The 14,964-nt window shown below is 50.6% G+C and overlaps 2 protein-coding genes across 2 annotated transcripts in view; one reads left to right on the top strand and one right to left on the bottom strand.

The window, feature by feature from the left end:
• Positions 1 to 242: 242 nt before the first annotated feature.
• On the bottom strand, positions 243 to 1,949 carry ASCL2 (achaete-scute family bHLH transcription factor 2). Its single transcript, XM_034062665.1, has 2 exons — positions 1,149 to 1,949; positions 243 to 1,040 (listed from the first exon to the last, which is right to left on the bottom strand). Exon 1 carries the CDS (start codon positions 1,688 to 1,690, stop codon positions 1,160 to 1,162), a length of 531 nt encoding a protein of 176 aa, XP_033918556.1. The 5' UTR covers positions 1,691 to 1,949; the 3' UTR covers positions 243 to 1,040; positions 1,149 to 1,159.
• Positions 1,950 to 8,896: 6,947 nt separating this feature from the next.
• Positions 8,897 to 14,964, top strand: part of TSPAN32 (tetraspanin 32) — a 30,732-nt gene continuing 24,664 nt past the window's right edge. The window contains exons 1-3 of the mRNA XM_005149198.4: positions 8,897 to 9,093; positions 11,210 to 11,324; positions 12,629 to 12,726. Of these exons, the coding sequence (XP_005149255.3) occupies positions 8,950 to 9,093; positions 11,210 to 11,324; positions 12,629 to 12,726 (357 nt within the window). The 5' untranslated portion in view covers positions 8,897 to 8,949. The remainder of the gene's footprint in view (positions 9,094 to 11,209; positions 11,325 to 12,628; positions 12,727 to 14,964) is intronic.

Raw genomic sequence — 14,964 nt, forward strand, 5'->3', positions numbered from 1 at the left:
CTTGCCTCCTATACACATTTACATCTCCCCATACATCATCTCTGTGGTACTTGCATCCAATACCAAGTTCATAAACGTGAAGGGGGGAGGGAAGCAGGCCTGGAGGTTATGCTGTGCTGCACATGAAACGTGGTCCAGCAGAACTGTCTCTCTGTCACTCATTATTCTCCTCTCCCACCCTTCTCTCAGCCTGAAATTAACTTGGACATTTCTGTCCAATACATTCATCTTACAGCTCCGAAGCCATTTATAAATAGATTTTTATTTATAAAGTCAATTTACATAAAATACGATACTCTCTTAAAAACTGCATATATACAACTTAAGAAATCATAGCAAGTGCATACAAAAATGCCTTCAACACATTTTTTTAAAAAACCCCAAACTTCAGTTTTCAGAGAAGTGTACCTTCACACCAGGCAAACTCGGACACCACGTTAAGACACAACATAACTTTACAGTCTTCTACTAAAGTGTTGAGAGAGAAAAAACAAACCAACAAAACACAACACCTTTTTATCTAAACCGTGTATGTTTCCAAAACATTCTAGCTGGCAGTGTTCAAGAACAAGAGAATAGGACTTGCTAAAAAATAGAACCATCTCCTCACCCCTTTTCTCTAAAGTTTCTTGTACAAAAATAAGTCTTCATACACCAGTGTTCCCATAGACAGTTCAAGTTACATGTAAAATAGAATCTGACATGATAAAAAATTCCCTCCCCCTCCAGAAACAAGGAAGCATCAAGTGGTTTTAGTTTCTTTTTTTTCCACCCCTCCAAGGCATCACCAGAGACCAGCCGTGGGGGTAAGCGGGGTAGCCCAGGCCTCCTCTCCGTCGGCCGCTCCCGGCGGGCAGACAGAGCCGCTGCCCGGAGCCGGTGGCAGAGTCCCGCAGTCATTTACACCATTGCACTTTCCACAGCCTGAAGACGATGGGTGAACCCGGCGAGAAAAGCAGCCAGCGGGGAGTGAGTATTTTGAGGAGGATGCTGACTGCTGCTGAGAGCGAGGGCGCCGAGTTACTGCTGCCTGAGAGCGGCTGCGGAGAGATGTACAGAGAACCCCGATGGGTGCGTGCCCCGCTGGCCCGTGCGCAGGGGACGGTAGAAGCGGGCCCCGTCCCGCTGCCCCCCGGAGCCCCCCTCACCTGCAGACGGGTCAGTAGCTCCCGAGCCAGCTGGTAAAGTCCAGCAGCTCCCGCTCCTCGGGGCTCAGCGCCGCGTCGTAGCCGCTCTCGTCGGAGGAGCAAGGCGAGCCGGGCACCGAGGAGGCGAAGGAGGGTGAGGCGGAGGAGTAGCCACCGCCGCAGCCGCCTTCCCCGACGGCCGCCCTCCCGCGGCCGTCGGGGAAAGCGGCTGAGGCGGCGTCGTGCTCATCGAGGAGCCGCTGCAAGGCGCGGATGTATTCGACGGCGGAGCGGAGGGTCTCCACTTTGCTCATCTTCTTGCTGGCGGCGCCGTGCGGGACGTGCTGCCGGAGGGCGGCGAAGCCCAGGTTGACCAGCCGCACACGGTTGCGCTCCCGTTCGTTCCGACGGGCCACGGCGGCCGCCGCCGCCGCCCCGGTGCCCGGCAGGGCGGTAAAGGCCAAGCGGCGCTTACAGCGCAGCAGCTCGGGGGACGGGGGCCGCCGGCGGCCGCGGGGCACGGCTGGGGGCAGGGGCGGCGGCGGCAGGGCCCCGCCGTTCATCGCCGCGCGGCCACGGCGGCGACTGGCGGAGAGCTCGGAGGGAAAAAAAAAAACAAAACAAAAAAGAAGAAAAAAAAAGTAAAAGAAGATATAAAATATGTTTTTAAACCCCCGAAATTTAACGCGGAGAGGGGGTCGGGCACCGGAGTTTGTTTATTCCTACACACAACAGCCCTCCCCCGTCCGCTCCCAGCGCCGCTCCCGCTCCTCTGCGGTGGCGGCCGCCGCCGGGACAGCCCTTATCAACGTGCCGCCGCTCGCGAGCCCCCGCCGGCCGCACGCGCCGCGCACGCCGCGCCACGCGCGCCCGCCGCCGCCGCGCCACCCCCTCCCGCCCTCCCCCGAGCGCGCCCCCGCCCCCCGCGCGCGCCCGGCGCGTGGCGCCGCCAGCCCCGGCAGCACTGCCCTCCCTCCCTCCGCCGGTTCTCTTCCCCCGTTCCGGTGCCCTGGGGTGCGCTCACACACACGGACACACACACGGACACGGACACGCTCACACACACATGCACACGCACACGCTCACACGCACATGCTCACACACACGGACACGCTCACACACACGGACACGCTCACACACACACACGCTCACACGCACACGCTCACACGCACACGCTCACACGCACACGCTCACACACACACACACGCTCACACACACACACATGCACACACACACACGCTCACACGCACACGCTCACACACACACACGCTCACACACACATGCACACACACACACGCTCACACACACACGCTCACACACACACACACGCTCACACACACACACACACGCTCACACACACATGCACAAACACGCACACGCTCACGCTCACACACACGCTCATACACACACACACACTTTGGAACGTTCTCCTTTTCTCGCCCCGTCTGTTTTTTTGCGTTTTCAGTATTTTGTTGTAATTTTCATTATTTACGGAGGGAGGGGCTCCCCTGTGGCCCCTCCTCCCCCCGCACACAGGTGCTCCCCGTGCCCCGGTGCGGTGCCAGCTCCGGGTCCCGACCCGTCCAATGCGCCGTTTCCTCCCCAAACCAAACCGTGCACCCAGAGGGGCGGCAGCGCCGGGACAGGCGGGGAGCGGCCGCTGGAGCGGCGGAGCGGTGGAGTGAGCAGCCCTGCCGTCGGACACCGGTTGGTTTGCTTCGCAAAGCGAGGGGATACACCGGGGCTCGGCTTTCAGAAACTGAATACAAACGTACAGCAGTTGCAGGAGTCACCTCGCCAAGGCCGTTCTCTGCAAGACGACTTTTAAGGCTTAAACAAGAGTTTCAAGGATAAAGCGCGGAGAGGAGACGTAAAATGTAAAGCTCTTGTGGCTCGGGGTCTGCAGCTGGGCTCCCCTCTGCCGTGGCCAGCAGTCCCTTCCTCTGTCCCCCCTTCCATCTCTCGGGGAAACAGCAATTGGGTGCAGTGCTTTTGGAGAGATGAATTTAACGGGGAGGACAAAGGTGCTGCTTCTTCATATCCTGGGAACGTATGGTGAGAAATAACTTGCAGGGTGTTTTGCTAATTAAACAAGGTGGGTGAACGGGGTGCTATGCATACCCGCCACTCAGGGATTGCAGACCACTCTTGGCTTTAGCACAGCTTGTCATATGTTCTACCCCTGGGTCTTTGCTCCTGCCCAGCCTTAAGAAAACACCAACCAAAACCAGTGTGATGCTAAAACACCTCCAATAGACCCTCTCTGATAGTGAGGTTCTGCAGCATGATTCAGGTACCAAAGTAAGGATCTGTACCCCCCTGGCTACCCTGACCCACTCTGGTGACGCTCCTAGGGTGTATCTAAGCCAAAAATAGTAATCCTTGATTTCTCGATGTGGTGTTTTCTACCTGCATGGGTATTCAAGGAGCAGTAAGGGTCCACTGCATTGGAAGAGAGAGATTTTTCCTGGGGATCGGTTGCAATGGCAGCAGGTTGATGGAGTGAGCCCTGCTGCAGCATCAGAGGCAGCTGGGCTGAAATTCCTGGAAGTGACATGAAGGAGCCTGCAAGTGCTTTGCTTTTTTGACAGTTCCACTCAAGCATACATCAGGTTTAGCACCCAAATTTAGTGGCTTTTGAGACATTCTTGGCCTTTCCATAGACCTAGAAGTGAAAACTGTGAGCAGCCGCATGGCTCCTCTGAAGGGTTTGGTGCAGGTGGGAGCATTTTGACTGGCAGTGCAGTCTAAACATGGTTGTGTGCATGATCATCTGCTCAGCTCAAGCCATGGTGCTTGTTTTCAGCACCTGCAAAGCTGTCCTGGCTGCCACAGGGACTTCCCTTGTGCTCATCACCTGCCAAAAGTGGGAGTAAAATTTAACTGATTTCAGGTGTCATGGCACGTTTGGCATGGGTGTCATCAGGAATGCAGCAGACAGATGCTGGGTCAGTGCCACTGTGACCTACATGTTACAGGCAGCTGAGGGGAGATTTTAAGTTCTTTTTAACCAAAACTTTCTGGACCCCAGAGGAAAGCAATAGAGGTCCTGTTGCAGGCTTGAGAGAGTGAATGCCAGAAAGAAATGGCAATGGGCAGTTGAGCAGCCCTGTTCTTGGTGAGCAGGCAAGTCCCTTTTTGCCAGGATGGGTTCTGCTCACATTGATTTTGCTGGGATCAGGGCAGAGCTGTGTTATCAGACCCGTCACTTGCACAGCTGGCTCCTGGGCAATTAGAAACATAAAATCATAGAATGGTTTGGGTTGGAAGGGACCTTAAAGATGATCTCGTTCCAACCCCCTTGCTGTGGGCAGTGACACCTTCCACTAGAACAGGTTGTTCAAAGCCCCATCCTACCTGGCCTTGAACACCGCCAGGGATGGATCAGCCACAACTTCTCTGGGCAGGCAACCTGTTCCAGTGCCTCACCACCCTCACAGTAAAGAATTTCTTCCTAATATCTACCCTAAATTCCCCCATTTCAGTTATGGTTTACAATTAGATATTGTGTGGAAAAGAAAAAAGAATTGATTCTAAGTAGGAAGGTGTGCTTTAGAGCTGTGAGTACAGTTGTTTCACTTTCAAGGAGGGGGGAAGAAATTTACTTGAGTTTATTTTTGTCAGGGAACTCCCTGTCTTCAGTGTATGCTCTTTTCAAACATAAACTTTCCTGGGCTTGTTGAACTTTACTTAATAACTCTTCTGACAAGGTTTTTTTTCACCTATAATTGATTTCAAAATGCCTGGGAATCACTGGAGGATTTCTAGAAATAATAATAATAAATAAAAACATCACTTGGAGATGTTATGATTTCTCTCTGGTTTTGTTTCTTCCAAGGAAGCCTCCAGCCAGACTTGTTTCCATTCACAGCAGAGTTGTATGGTGCATCTGAAGCTTAGCAAATTTCAACACCTCCCCCTTTTCTCCTCTCCTTCCCTTCTTGAAAAGAGATAGCCCGGGTTTAAAAGCTGATTTTTAGCTTTGATTGGGCATATGCGCTATATGAATGCTAAGCAGCCTTTACAATGCATCCTTGTGATGTGCCTGGAAAGGCAGACACAGGCTGTGAGGTCTCCCTGGCTTCCCATCATTCATATAGCTTCAGTGCAGTTTGATATGGATGTGTTTTATTTACGAGTGAGCTCTAGGGTGTATCTAGGTGTCTTAAGGGCAGTAGCTGAGGGACTGAATGGTCTGAGCCATGACACTTGTAAATCTGCCACAGCTGGAGCTATTTTATGCTGTGGAGGAGAAGCACTTTCCCTAACACTGGTGTGGGCTGGCAAAGGAGGAGGCTCCTGAGAGGCAGGAGGGGCCTGGCATGGATGTGTCTTGCCTGGACAATGGGTATAGCTTTGCTTCCTGGGGCAGCTTCCTTTCCCCTGCCTCCAGCCCATCCTTTTACGGGAGCATGAGTAGCAACACCCCAAAGCCAAGGGATAGGTTTCTCTTACCTGCTGCCTTGCTGGGGTTCAAGCAGCTGGGGCTGCGAAGCTGCTGTTACATCACTGGTGTCTGCGTTGACAGAGTGAGAGCCAGAAAAGTGGATGGCAAGAAAGCACTAGCATGAATTTAGCCTCCTCCATTGGTGCTTGGTCTTCCAGGTTCACCCCATGCAGCATTAACACATTAAATCCCTTGGCTCTTTTAGGACATCCATCTGATAGTGTGAGCAACAGTTCCCTCCAGCTCAGAAGGTTGGACCTGTTAGCTCTGCAAAAAAAAAAGGTGTGTCTTTGTTCCTCTTTTTAAATCAATCCTTTCCTGCTGGAGGAGGTGGCATGTACTGACACCCGTGCAGCTGCTGGTGGGTATTTTCACAGCCTAACAGAAGGCTGCAAACAGCCACAAGACTGGAGGAAGAGGGCACCTGGGCTCCCCTGGGTATTTTTAGCCTCACTACCCTCTTTCTGTGCTCTGGCTGATAACCAGCGATAAGGGAGGAAGCCACAGGCAGGAGCTGTAGTCACCTGTGGTTTTCGCACTGGGTTTGAGGGTGATAAGTTGTGCTCTTGCAAAGGGAACCAACTGATAAAACCCAGTAGGGCAGGCAGGAGGCCCAGACTTGTTAGAAAAGCCACAATGCCATCCCGCCCATGGACTGGCTGCAAGGATGGCTTCCTGCCATGCTGCCAGCCCTGCTGCTCTTCCCACTGGGATGGAGCTGGGGGTACACCATATTTCTCACCAGGGCTCCCTGGACAGAGAACTGCCAAGGCAGGTATATGCCAATGACAGGGCATCCAGAGGAAATTTTGTCCTGTAGAAAGTGTTCTAAAGATCCCCATTCCAGTTCCACAGGTAAGATGAACACATGTGCTCCCTCTGCACTCACTTTTGCAATGCCTTTGCATGTGCCTTCCTCAATCAGAGCCCGACATTTTCATCTCCCAGCTCTACTAATGCTCCTACCGTTGATTTTCTTTTGGGAGAGGGAGTAATGTCTTGTGCTCTTATCAGTTTATGACGTTAGAAATCCATGTGTGTTCTGTCTAAGGCAGAAATCTCTCAAGCCATACCTGTACAGGATAAAGAGTAAGATAGAGGAAAGAGAAACAGCAGAAAACATCTCCACCTCCAAACCCAGCACAGCACCAGAGCAGCTGATAAAGGCCGCAGGCACAAAGACAGGGTGCCGAGCACTGGAGATGTGAGAAGCATCAGAGGACATGAGGCAACTACTCAGGAATAAATAACCATACCAGAGAAACATCAGTTCAAGCCCAAGTGTTTAACATTACAATCTGCTTTGAGAGCTTGGTGAAGGTGCAGGGAAGGCACCTGTTTTATGGCTGGAGAAAAAGAGGTAGAGCATCTTTTGTGAAGAGACTAGGAGCCCTTCTAAGAGGTGTAGGTGATGATTTTGTGACCTCTCAGGTGAGGTGCAAGGGTTCTGCAGGGACGGATGAGACCCTTGTGAAACTGGGAAGGGAACCTCCCATCTCTTCCCTTCAAAAGTCCACTTGAATCACCCAGGCCTTTAGGAAGGGTTTCTGCTGGCCTGTGGGGACCTCTAGCGTGGGATTCGGCTTTGCACAGCCCTCCCCGGTGGCATGCGTTTAGGGCTGGTTAGGAAAACTAGACTGTAGGGGAAAATGAAGATGGGCTGTAAGGTTTTTCTCTTGTGAAACAGGCTCCAGGTGTGTTCACGGTAGGTGGCAAGGCTGTCCCTCGCTTCTACCTGACCGTTGCTCTTGGCTGGGTTTCCCTAGCTGATTTTACACACAGAGCTGTGCTTTGTACCTTCTTGCAATCCTTCCAGATGTAACCTGTAACTCCACCTGTGGACCAGCCCTGCTGCTTTTGTACCGCTGGTCATTTCCCTTGAAAATGCAGGTAACAATGCAACCATCTGTCCCATAGTGCCAGAAGAAGTGATGTGTGCTAACAGCTCTGTGTTCAGACGCAGTCCTGACTCCACCACAATGTTTTACAAGGCGCTTTCCCACCTTGCTTGGTCCCAGGGTACCTGCTTCTGGACGTTGGTGTGTGGGCATCAGCTGCATGCCTGTTACCCTCTCTCTGTAGTCCTCGCCCTACTGCTCTCCTTCCCCAGTGTCCATCCGGTGGTCTTTCTCAGGTGATTTCCAGCTGGTGGCTGAAGGAGGAAGGTCTCCATGTGTACATGGGTACATCAGCATCCCCTGCTGCACATCACAGATCCCCACCAGTGTACAGACCCACGAGCCATGGGGGATGCCTGGTTTTGGAAAGAGCTGTGGCAGCTCCCATTGCTGTCTCAGGAGGTTGCAACCAAGATGTTTTGCAAGAAAGCTTACAAGAAAACTAGCGATGTAGTAGGAAAATCATTACAAGCTTTTTCCTGTTCACATGGTTTTGTGCAATACGCTTTCTCTTGCTCCCATTTGCTCTCCAAAATGCATCTTCCTTCCTTTTTTCACTCCCCTCCACCACCTTCTATAGCATTTTCCTGTAGCTACAATTACTGATGTGGGATGGTTTTACTTCTTCTCCCCCTTTCTTTGCACATAGGGAGGGTGCCACTATTTTCCATTTGTCTAGCCCTGAAAGTAAGGATGATTAAGACATTTAGTCATCAAACCTCCCTTTGGCCAGATTGTTCTTGAGGCTTTTCTGCAACTTACTTTCAGGAAATACACATGCAGCAGGTAGCTGGTTTTGAAGACCAGAAGTCACCTGAGTCTTCTGTAGCTGTGGGTCAGTGGGCTCTTCAGTGCCATGAGAGGGGACAGAACAGAGTCAAACTGTCCATGAACAATGAAGGTCTCCTGAGCAGGGGGTTATATTTATGTATAGCCATTTTCCTGAATAAAATGCTACCAAGAGGATTTTTATCCATCATACAAATTTTAGTAGGGTCTCAGCCAAAGGTTATTGCCATGTGGTGACATTTAAATGGAGAGGGAAGACTTTAATGCAGATCCTGTTTGGGGGATTTGATCTCTTTTTTAAACAACAGGTTGGGGTTGGGTTTTTTTCTAATGTTTTCCTAAACTTTTTCCCAAGATAGGATTTAAACAGATTGAAAAAAAAAAAAAAAAAGTGACAGTGTTCATTAAAGCAAAACTGCCTCCTGGCGACAGTGGAAAAAGGAGCATTTCGATACTGACCCATGACTGAACAGTTTCAGAAATTGTTTTAAGAACCGTTGCTCCAAACTCCTTGAAAAGCTGATTTTTCTTATGCTTCTCCTCCTTTCCCAGCTGGCTACCTGTTGGAGCTGACGGCAGCCCACCGAGAACCCAGGCAGCTGCTCTAACCAGGGTTTAATAGTTGGGCAGGAGGAGGTGCAGCAGCACGTGGTGGGGACTACACTTCCCGAGAGGCCCTGCTGTGGCCATGCCTCCCTTTGGGGAAGCCCAGGCTTTATCAAGAGCCGGAGGGACAGCTGCGAGCTCTCTCTGCGGACAAGCAGCCATGGGGCTGAGGTGCGGGATGAAGACCACCAAGTGCCAGCTGCTGGTGACCAGCCTCTGTGTCATGGTGAGCAGGCAAGTGTGGGGCAACTCTGCAGGATCGAGGTGAACCATCACCTTTCCTGTCCCTGCTCAGGGAGGGTCAGGCTTTCCCACGCTGTTTTTCACGGGTGGAGGGCAAGCAAAGCTAACTGCCTGAGTTATCGTTGCGCCCTGCACGGTTATCGCTGGCCGCCAGCATCGCCCCCCCTCTGCTGATAGACTTCTGGTTTCTCGGAGCTGTTGTGGGGCTGCAGCTCTTTCACAAGCCGGTGGCCACCTCGAAGGAGAAAGCAAAGGTTGGGGCTGGCAGAAAGGGGGGTTTTCAGCAAAAAGGTGTCTGCTCCTGTCTCCTTGGGGCAAAAGAGGGAGGATAGACCTGTTCCAGTCACACTTGTTGCTGGGAGGATGGTCAGCTGCAGGTGGAATTGATCAGGATATGAAACCACACGGCTTCAATGGAGGTATATGTGAGAGGTCTGTGGGTCTGTACCATAAAGTTAAGCAATTCTAGGGATCCTTTTTATCAGCTTTTGAAGCAAGTTCAAGGGGAGCTTCTGTTGTTAGAGCTGATGTGAGACAGTGGAAACTGGGAAATGCTTCTGCTGGATGTTGAGTTGTGTATGTTTGTTGCCTTTTCACTTCATCAAAAAGCTTAAAAATAATAAGCTTAAAAATAATAACAAACAAGCTTAAAGAAAAAAGTAGTCTGTATTTAGTTCAAAGAGGGTTGGTGGCTTGGAAAGAGTGTGATTTAAATGTAATAGTCTATTTGGGGCCATACATGAAATGTATAGTTTGTCCAAATTTCAACATTTCTAGTCTGTTGGCTGTAGCGACTATACATTGTTCTCTCTTCCAAACAAAAATTTGTCATTTGGAGGAAATCAAAGGAGGATTGCTACCAAGCATGTTTAGAGGAGATATTAAGGCACAGCTGCTCTGGATAGCTAGGATCACATTATTGCTGTTGGGAGGATTTTAGAGTGCTGTTTCTCAGATATCTAAGCTAACTGGTGTTACACTTAGCATTTTGCTGGGTGTGGGTTGAGATATGCAGTAATGTGCAGCATGGAGGATGAGTAGGTGCCAAAAATTAAGTTATTTATAAGGAGAAAATGCTAAATTTTGGATTTATTTAGTCTCCAAAGCTGTAAGTCTCCAGCAAAAGCTGCTAGAAAATGTCATACAGAGGGGATTATGTGGACACCAGACTGTCCTATCTGACACAGGGATAGCTGCCTTGTGTTTCCATGTTGCAAGAGCAAAAAATAATTAAAGCTTATCTTAGGAGCTAGGAGTGGTCTCACATCTTGTATTTTCCAGGTTCGTTACACTAAAGTTGGAGGTGTTTTTAACTGTGCTGCTGTTGGTACCTCCTTCTCAGCTCTGCCACTGGTTGTGCTGCAAGGTACATGTGCCATCAGAAGGCAGGTGCATCAGAAATGTTCCCTCTCTATTGCCTGGACTGGCTCTGGGCACCACGAAGGGTAATGTGCTGGTGGTTACCCTGTGCCTTAGTCATGCCAGTGCTCTCAGGGATGGGAGAGAAACAGGAGTGGCCCAGGACCGCATTGTGGAAACAAAAGCCAGCACAGATTACTTAAAGAGTACTACAAGACTCAGCTTTCTGCTGAGTATGTAGTATGTTTTACAAATGCACAAATACGTGTATACAAAATATTGTATATTTTACATTAGGAAATAACAGCTAACAGCAGGCAATGGGACTAGCATTGCAAAGAGTAATGCAGGGAACATCATCCCTGCCCAAAAGCGCTATTGAAGCTCGCAGCCCTCATAACTGCATGTGCATACTCTTCAGAGCAGGTGAAACTGCACGAGTGTGCTGCAAGAGCATCAATCCTCTGGGTTTTCTTCACATGGTGGGAATTTCATTCAATGACACTGGCCAAGAGACTGGGCTGTGCAGTGTCATGTGCACTCATTATGCAAGAGATAAAATGAGCTTTAGTATGTTTAAGTGTCTGGGGCTTGTCCTTTTATGTGTATTTTGGGGCACATGCAGGAGTATTTGGATGATCAGGCTTCCTGCATCTGCATGGAGCCCAGGAGTATTCAGATACACCTCACAGCAGGAACTGCTGCCTTGTAAATCCTTTCCTAAAAATCTTCTTTTCCAGCTGCTGGGGTTGTCCATTGCTACGCTGAGCACAGTCACCCACTATGGGCCACATTTCACCCTCATCAGAGACATCTCCCTGGAGAGCAACTCTTACAGAGTCATCCACCACACAGGTATGTCACGGTCACATCCCGGTAAGACCTTTGGTAAACGGGAGAGCTGACAAATCCCCTAAGGCAGATGAAGGAAATGCAGAGGTATCATAGGAGGAGGCAGAGGCTGGCTTTTGGAGGATGCATCAGGGCTGACACAGTCCCACAGACACTTTTTCCTTTATCTGATCTGTACGCCAGGCATCAAAGGTGCTGCCTCATTTGCTCCTGTCCCTCTATTCATTGTCTCCCCAGCCTTCCCCTGTGCTGCAGTGAAAGCTCAGGAGGAGCTCAGCCACAGATAGACCTAAAGGTGGTGTGGGGCAGGAAGGGCCCTGGGGAGGGCGGCTCTTACAGGGGAGAGGACTCTTACAGGAGTTGGAACAGAGCAGAAAATTGAAGCTGGGAGCTGAAATGCATGGGAGAACATGTTTTTTTTAGGAAATATAGGGGTATTTCCGTACAGAAGGGAGAAATAGGAATTGAGTCTCGGGTACAAGGCTAGAGCAAAGAAATGAGAACAGCCCAGATGCTAAAACGCCCTGCTCGTCTCTGCTGCACTTGCATCTACTGCTTTTCCTGAGCTGTACTCTGGGCTTAAACATATATGGGCATATACCCTCTCTAGATCCTGGTTTTCAATTTCAGTTTAACACAGCAGGTATAAAAATAATGTTAGCCCAAAGCTTAGGTACAGCCTTCCCCCTTTCCTTCACACAGCAGATTATATGGATTGGCACTTAATGCAGCCTCGCAGGTTCTCCCTTTCCAGCTACTCCTCTTCAGCAATGCTTCCACTTGCTTTGCTTGCAAGCACAGACTCTTTGCAGTTAGCTCTGAGTGAAGGTTGCAAAGCCCTCTGTGGTGCTGTGGCCCCTGGGGTACCAGCTGTGACCCTGCCTTAGCAGGGAGGAAACCAGAGGGCAAGTGTTGCACCAGATTAGCAGCACACAAAGTCCTGATAGGGTCCATGGGACAGCTGCTGTGCAGCAGCACTCCACATTCAGGGGGTCCTTATCAGAGTCCTGAAATAATTGACAGCTTGTGGTCTGTTGGGTGGACCAACACCCTTTAGGGTGCTTCCCTCTGCTGAAGCTGGGGGAACTGCTCAGGGGTTTGCAGCCCTGCTGGGCAACTACAGCACACACAGATGGGGGGCGTTGAATAAATCAGAAAACATTCCAGTTCTGCAGCCTGGTCCCCTTGGACCAGCTCCCCAACATTCACTTTCTGCTCCCTCCTTGGGTGAAAGCATCGGACCAGGTCTCTGTTAGCCCTGAAGTCTTTGTGTCTGACCACAGCTCCCACGTCTGACTTCCTTCCAGCTTTCTACTTTGGGATCTGCATCAGCATGACCCTGATCCTTGCAGCCCTGCTGGGCTCTGTTGCCATGGTGCGGGAATCGCAGAGCCTCACTGCCATGGTGCGTATCAAGTGGGGCTTTTTGTAACCTTGGGCTGGTACCCTTAAAATGTGGGGTTTAAAATGGGGTTCTGCCAGGGAGCATGCATGCCCATGCATGCATGCCAGGGAGCATGACATCCTATTGTTCCACCCTGTGCTGCAAGGGCACATTTCTGTAAAAGGCATGACCTCTTCCAGACGAGGATTGCATCCTTCTGTTCCTTGTTTCTTTTGCCAAGGTGCTTGTATGCAGCTTTCAGAGCAGGGTCAAAGGCAGGTGCTTCTCTGCCAAAGCAATTGCAGTGATGATGATTCCCACTGTATTTTCTTTCTCAACAAGTCAACACGTGGCTTGTGTGGGGAAACCTTAACAATGCCATTTTGAGTACCAAGTTGCTCCTCTGGCTTGGGACATCAAAGTCAGCTTCCATCCTTCCTCCGTCCACCAGTGGGTGGTGCGAGGCATACAAATCATGGCAGCAGGCACAGGGGCTTTGGGCTGGACCCTCAGTTTCAGCCTCAAAGGAGAAGGTGGAGGGTACCAAAAGAACTGAAATGGCACCTTTCTCTTCTCCATAATCCACAAAGTGCCTGTGTGGGCCTGGACCATGCCAGGATTAGTGAGCTCAGCTCCATTTAAAAACACAGCTTGCACACAGGGCTTGATCTGAATGGAGCAGCTTCCAGCCTTGGGGCTTGAGGGATGAGCAGAAAAGCACTACTGACTGCATGTTTGCCCATGCTATGTGAAGGGCAGGAGTTAACAGGTAGGTTGTTGTGCATGAAGCCATACTTAATATAAAATAATTGCACTGCTGTCATACATAAACTAGCTTTGGAGAGATTTATCTAATCTATGTAATTGGGAAAAATTATACTGATGGCAGAAATGAAAAGCTGACACCTTAAAACTTGGTGCAAGGCAGCTACTGAAGTTAATGTTCTCACCTTCTCAATATGCAGTCTTCCTTTCTTTGTCTGAGATGTTCATAGGGGCCTGAGTGACACAGTTCCCATGAAGATGGCTAGCAGAGTATATATAATTTCCCTCTATTTTGCTGACGTATATGTTAACGTCTGCCTGCAATTACAACATGTAAAACAACAGATGAGTATGCAAGGGCCAGTGAAGATTGTCACAGGTGCCTGAAAATACAGTTGAACTTCTCTATAATGTTTATTTGCTTGCATTACTCTTTGTGTGGTATGGTTTGGGACATGCCATTAGGTAAAACATGCTGTTAAAGTTGTAGCTGTTTCCTGAACAGCTAAATGAAAACATAGAAGCAAACTCGGCAGTTGTCCTCTGAGGGCACCTGATGCTGCTTTCCCTTTCCCCTGCCATGGGAACAAAGACCCGAATGTCCTGTGCTCCAGACATCCATCGACTCCCCCAGACTGGCTGGTTTGCTGTAACACAGCCAAGAAACCTCCGGCTGGCAGCACCACCAACCGAGCCATTTACTTCTGTGCTTCTTGGCTTGTCCTGTTTGCTTTGCTTTAGCATGCACATTTTGCATCCTTTAGGAGAGTTGGCTGTCTTCACTTTGGGTGTCTGATGATGATACCACTGCAGTGAGGACAGGACATCATTGCCTTGTAGGAAGAGGAGGAAAGTGCGAAGTGCTTTCCCGCAGCCGTAGCAACGAAGCATCCCACTCTGCCCTCAGCAGGGGATAACGGGATGCCCCTTGGTTTATTTTAACCTCCGTTTCAGCCATCTCCGACAGCGTGAGGGCCCCAGTGCTTGTGGATGCAGGGCCCGGTGCGAGGGCAGCGGTGCCAGCCCGCTTCCGGCCAAGGGGCCTCTCCACCGGTACGCTTCCCGGGAGCTGCCGGCCCGGCTGCGGCTGCGGCTCCGGCTCCGCCGCTGGAGGGGGCCGCGGCCCCGCCGAGCTCCGCTGTCCCCGCCCCACACAGCGGAAGGGTTGCTGCAGCCGGTGCGGCGGTGGCAGAATGTCCCCAGCTCTACAGAAGTTAGCGGGGGCCCTGGGAAATACCGTGTCACTAGCAACGTTATTCTCTGCTCCTCTGTTCAAGCAGCTCATCAGCATCGGAAATAGGGGAGCTTTGCTTATTTCTTTAAATTGCAAGCCCTGTACTGTCATTGTCTTACAGCAAGGGCCAGCCCGTTCCTTGTTTTCCCACAATATCCTACCCCCTCCCAAGGCTCGTGTTTAATCTGTGATCTGGAAGCTATGCATGCCGTCAGGGAGAGCCAGCTCGATGGCTGCAGTGAGAGGTAATCGCAGGCAGG

The sequence above is a fragment of the Melopsittacus undulatus genome, chromosome 4 (genome assembly GCF_012275295.1).
Source record: "Melopsittacus undulatus isolate bMelUnd1 chromosome 4, bMelUnd1.mat.Z, whole genome shotgun sequence".
NCBI lineage: Eukaryota > Metazoa > Chordata > Aves > Psittaciformes > Psittaculidae > Melopsittacus > Melopsittacus undulatus.

Bases quoted from the DNA above. Each gene is read 5' to 3' on its own strand.
- ASCL2 (XM_034062665.1), bottom strand. From the start codon at position 1,690: ATGAACGGCGGGGCCCTGCCGCCGCCGCCCCTGCCCCCAGCCGTGCCC.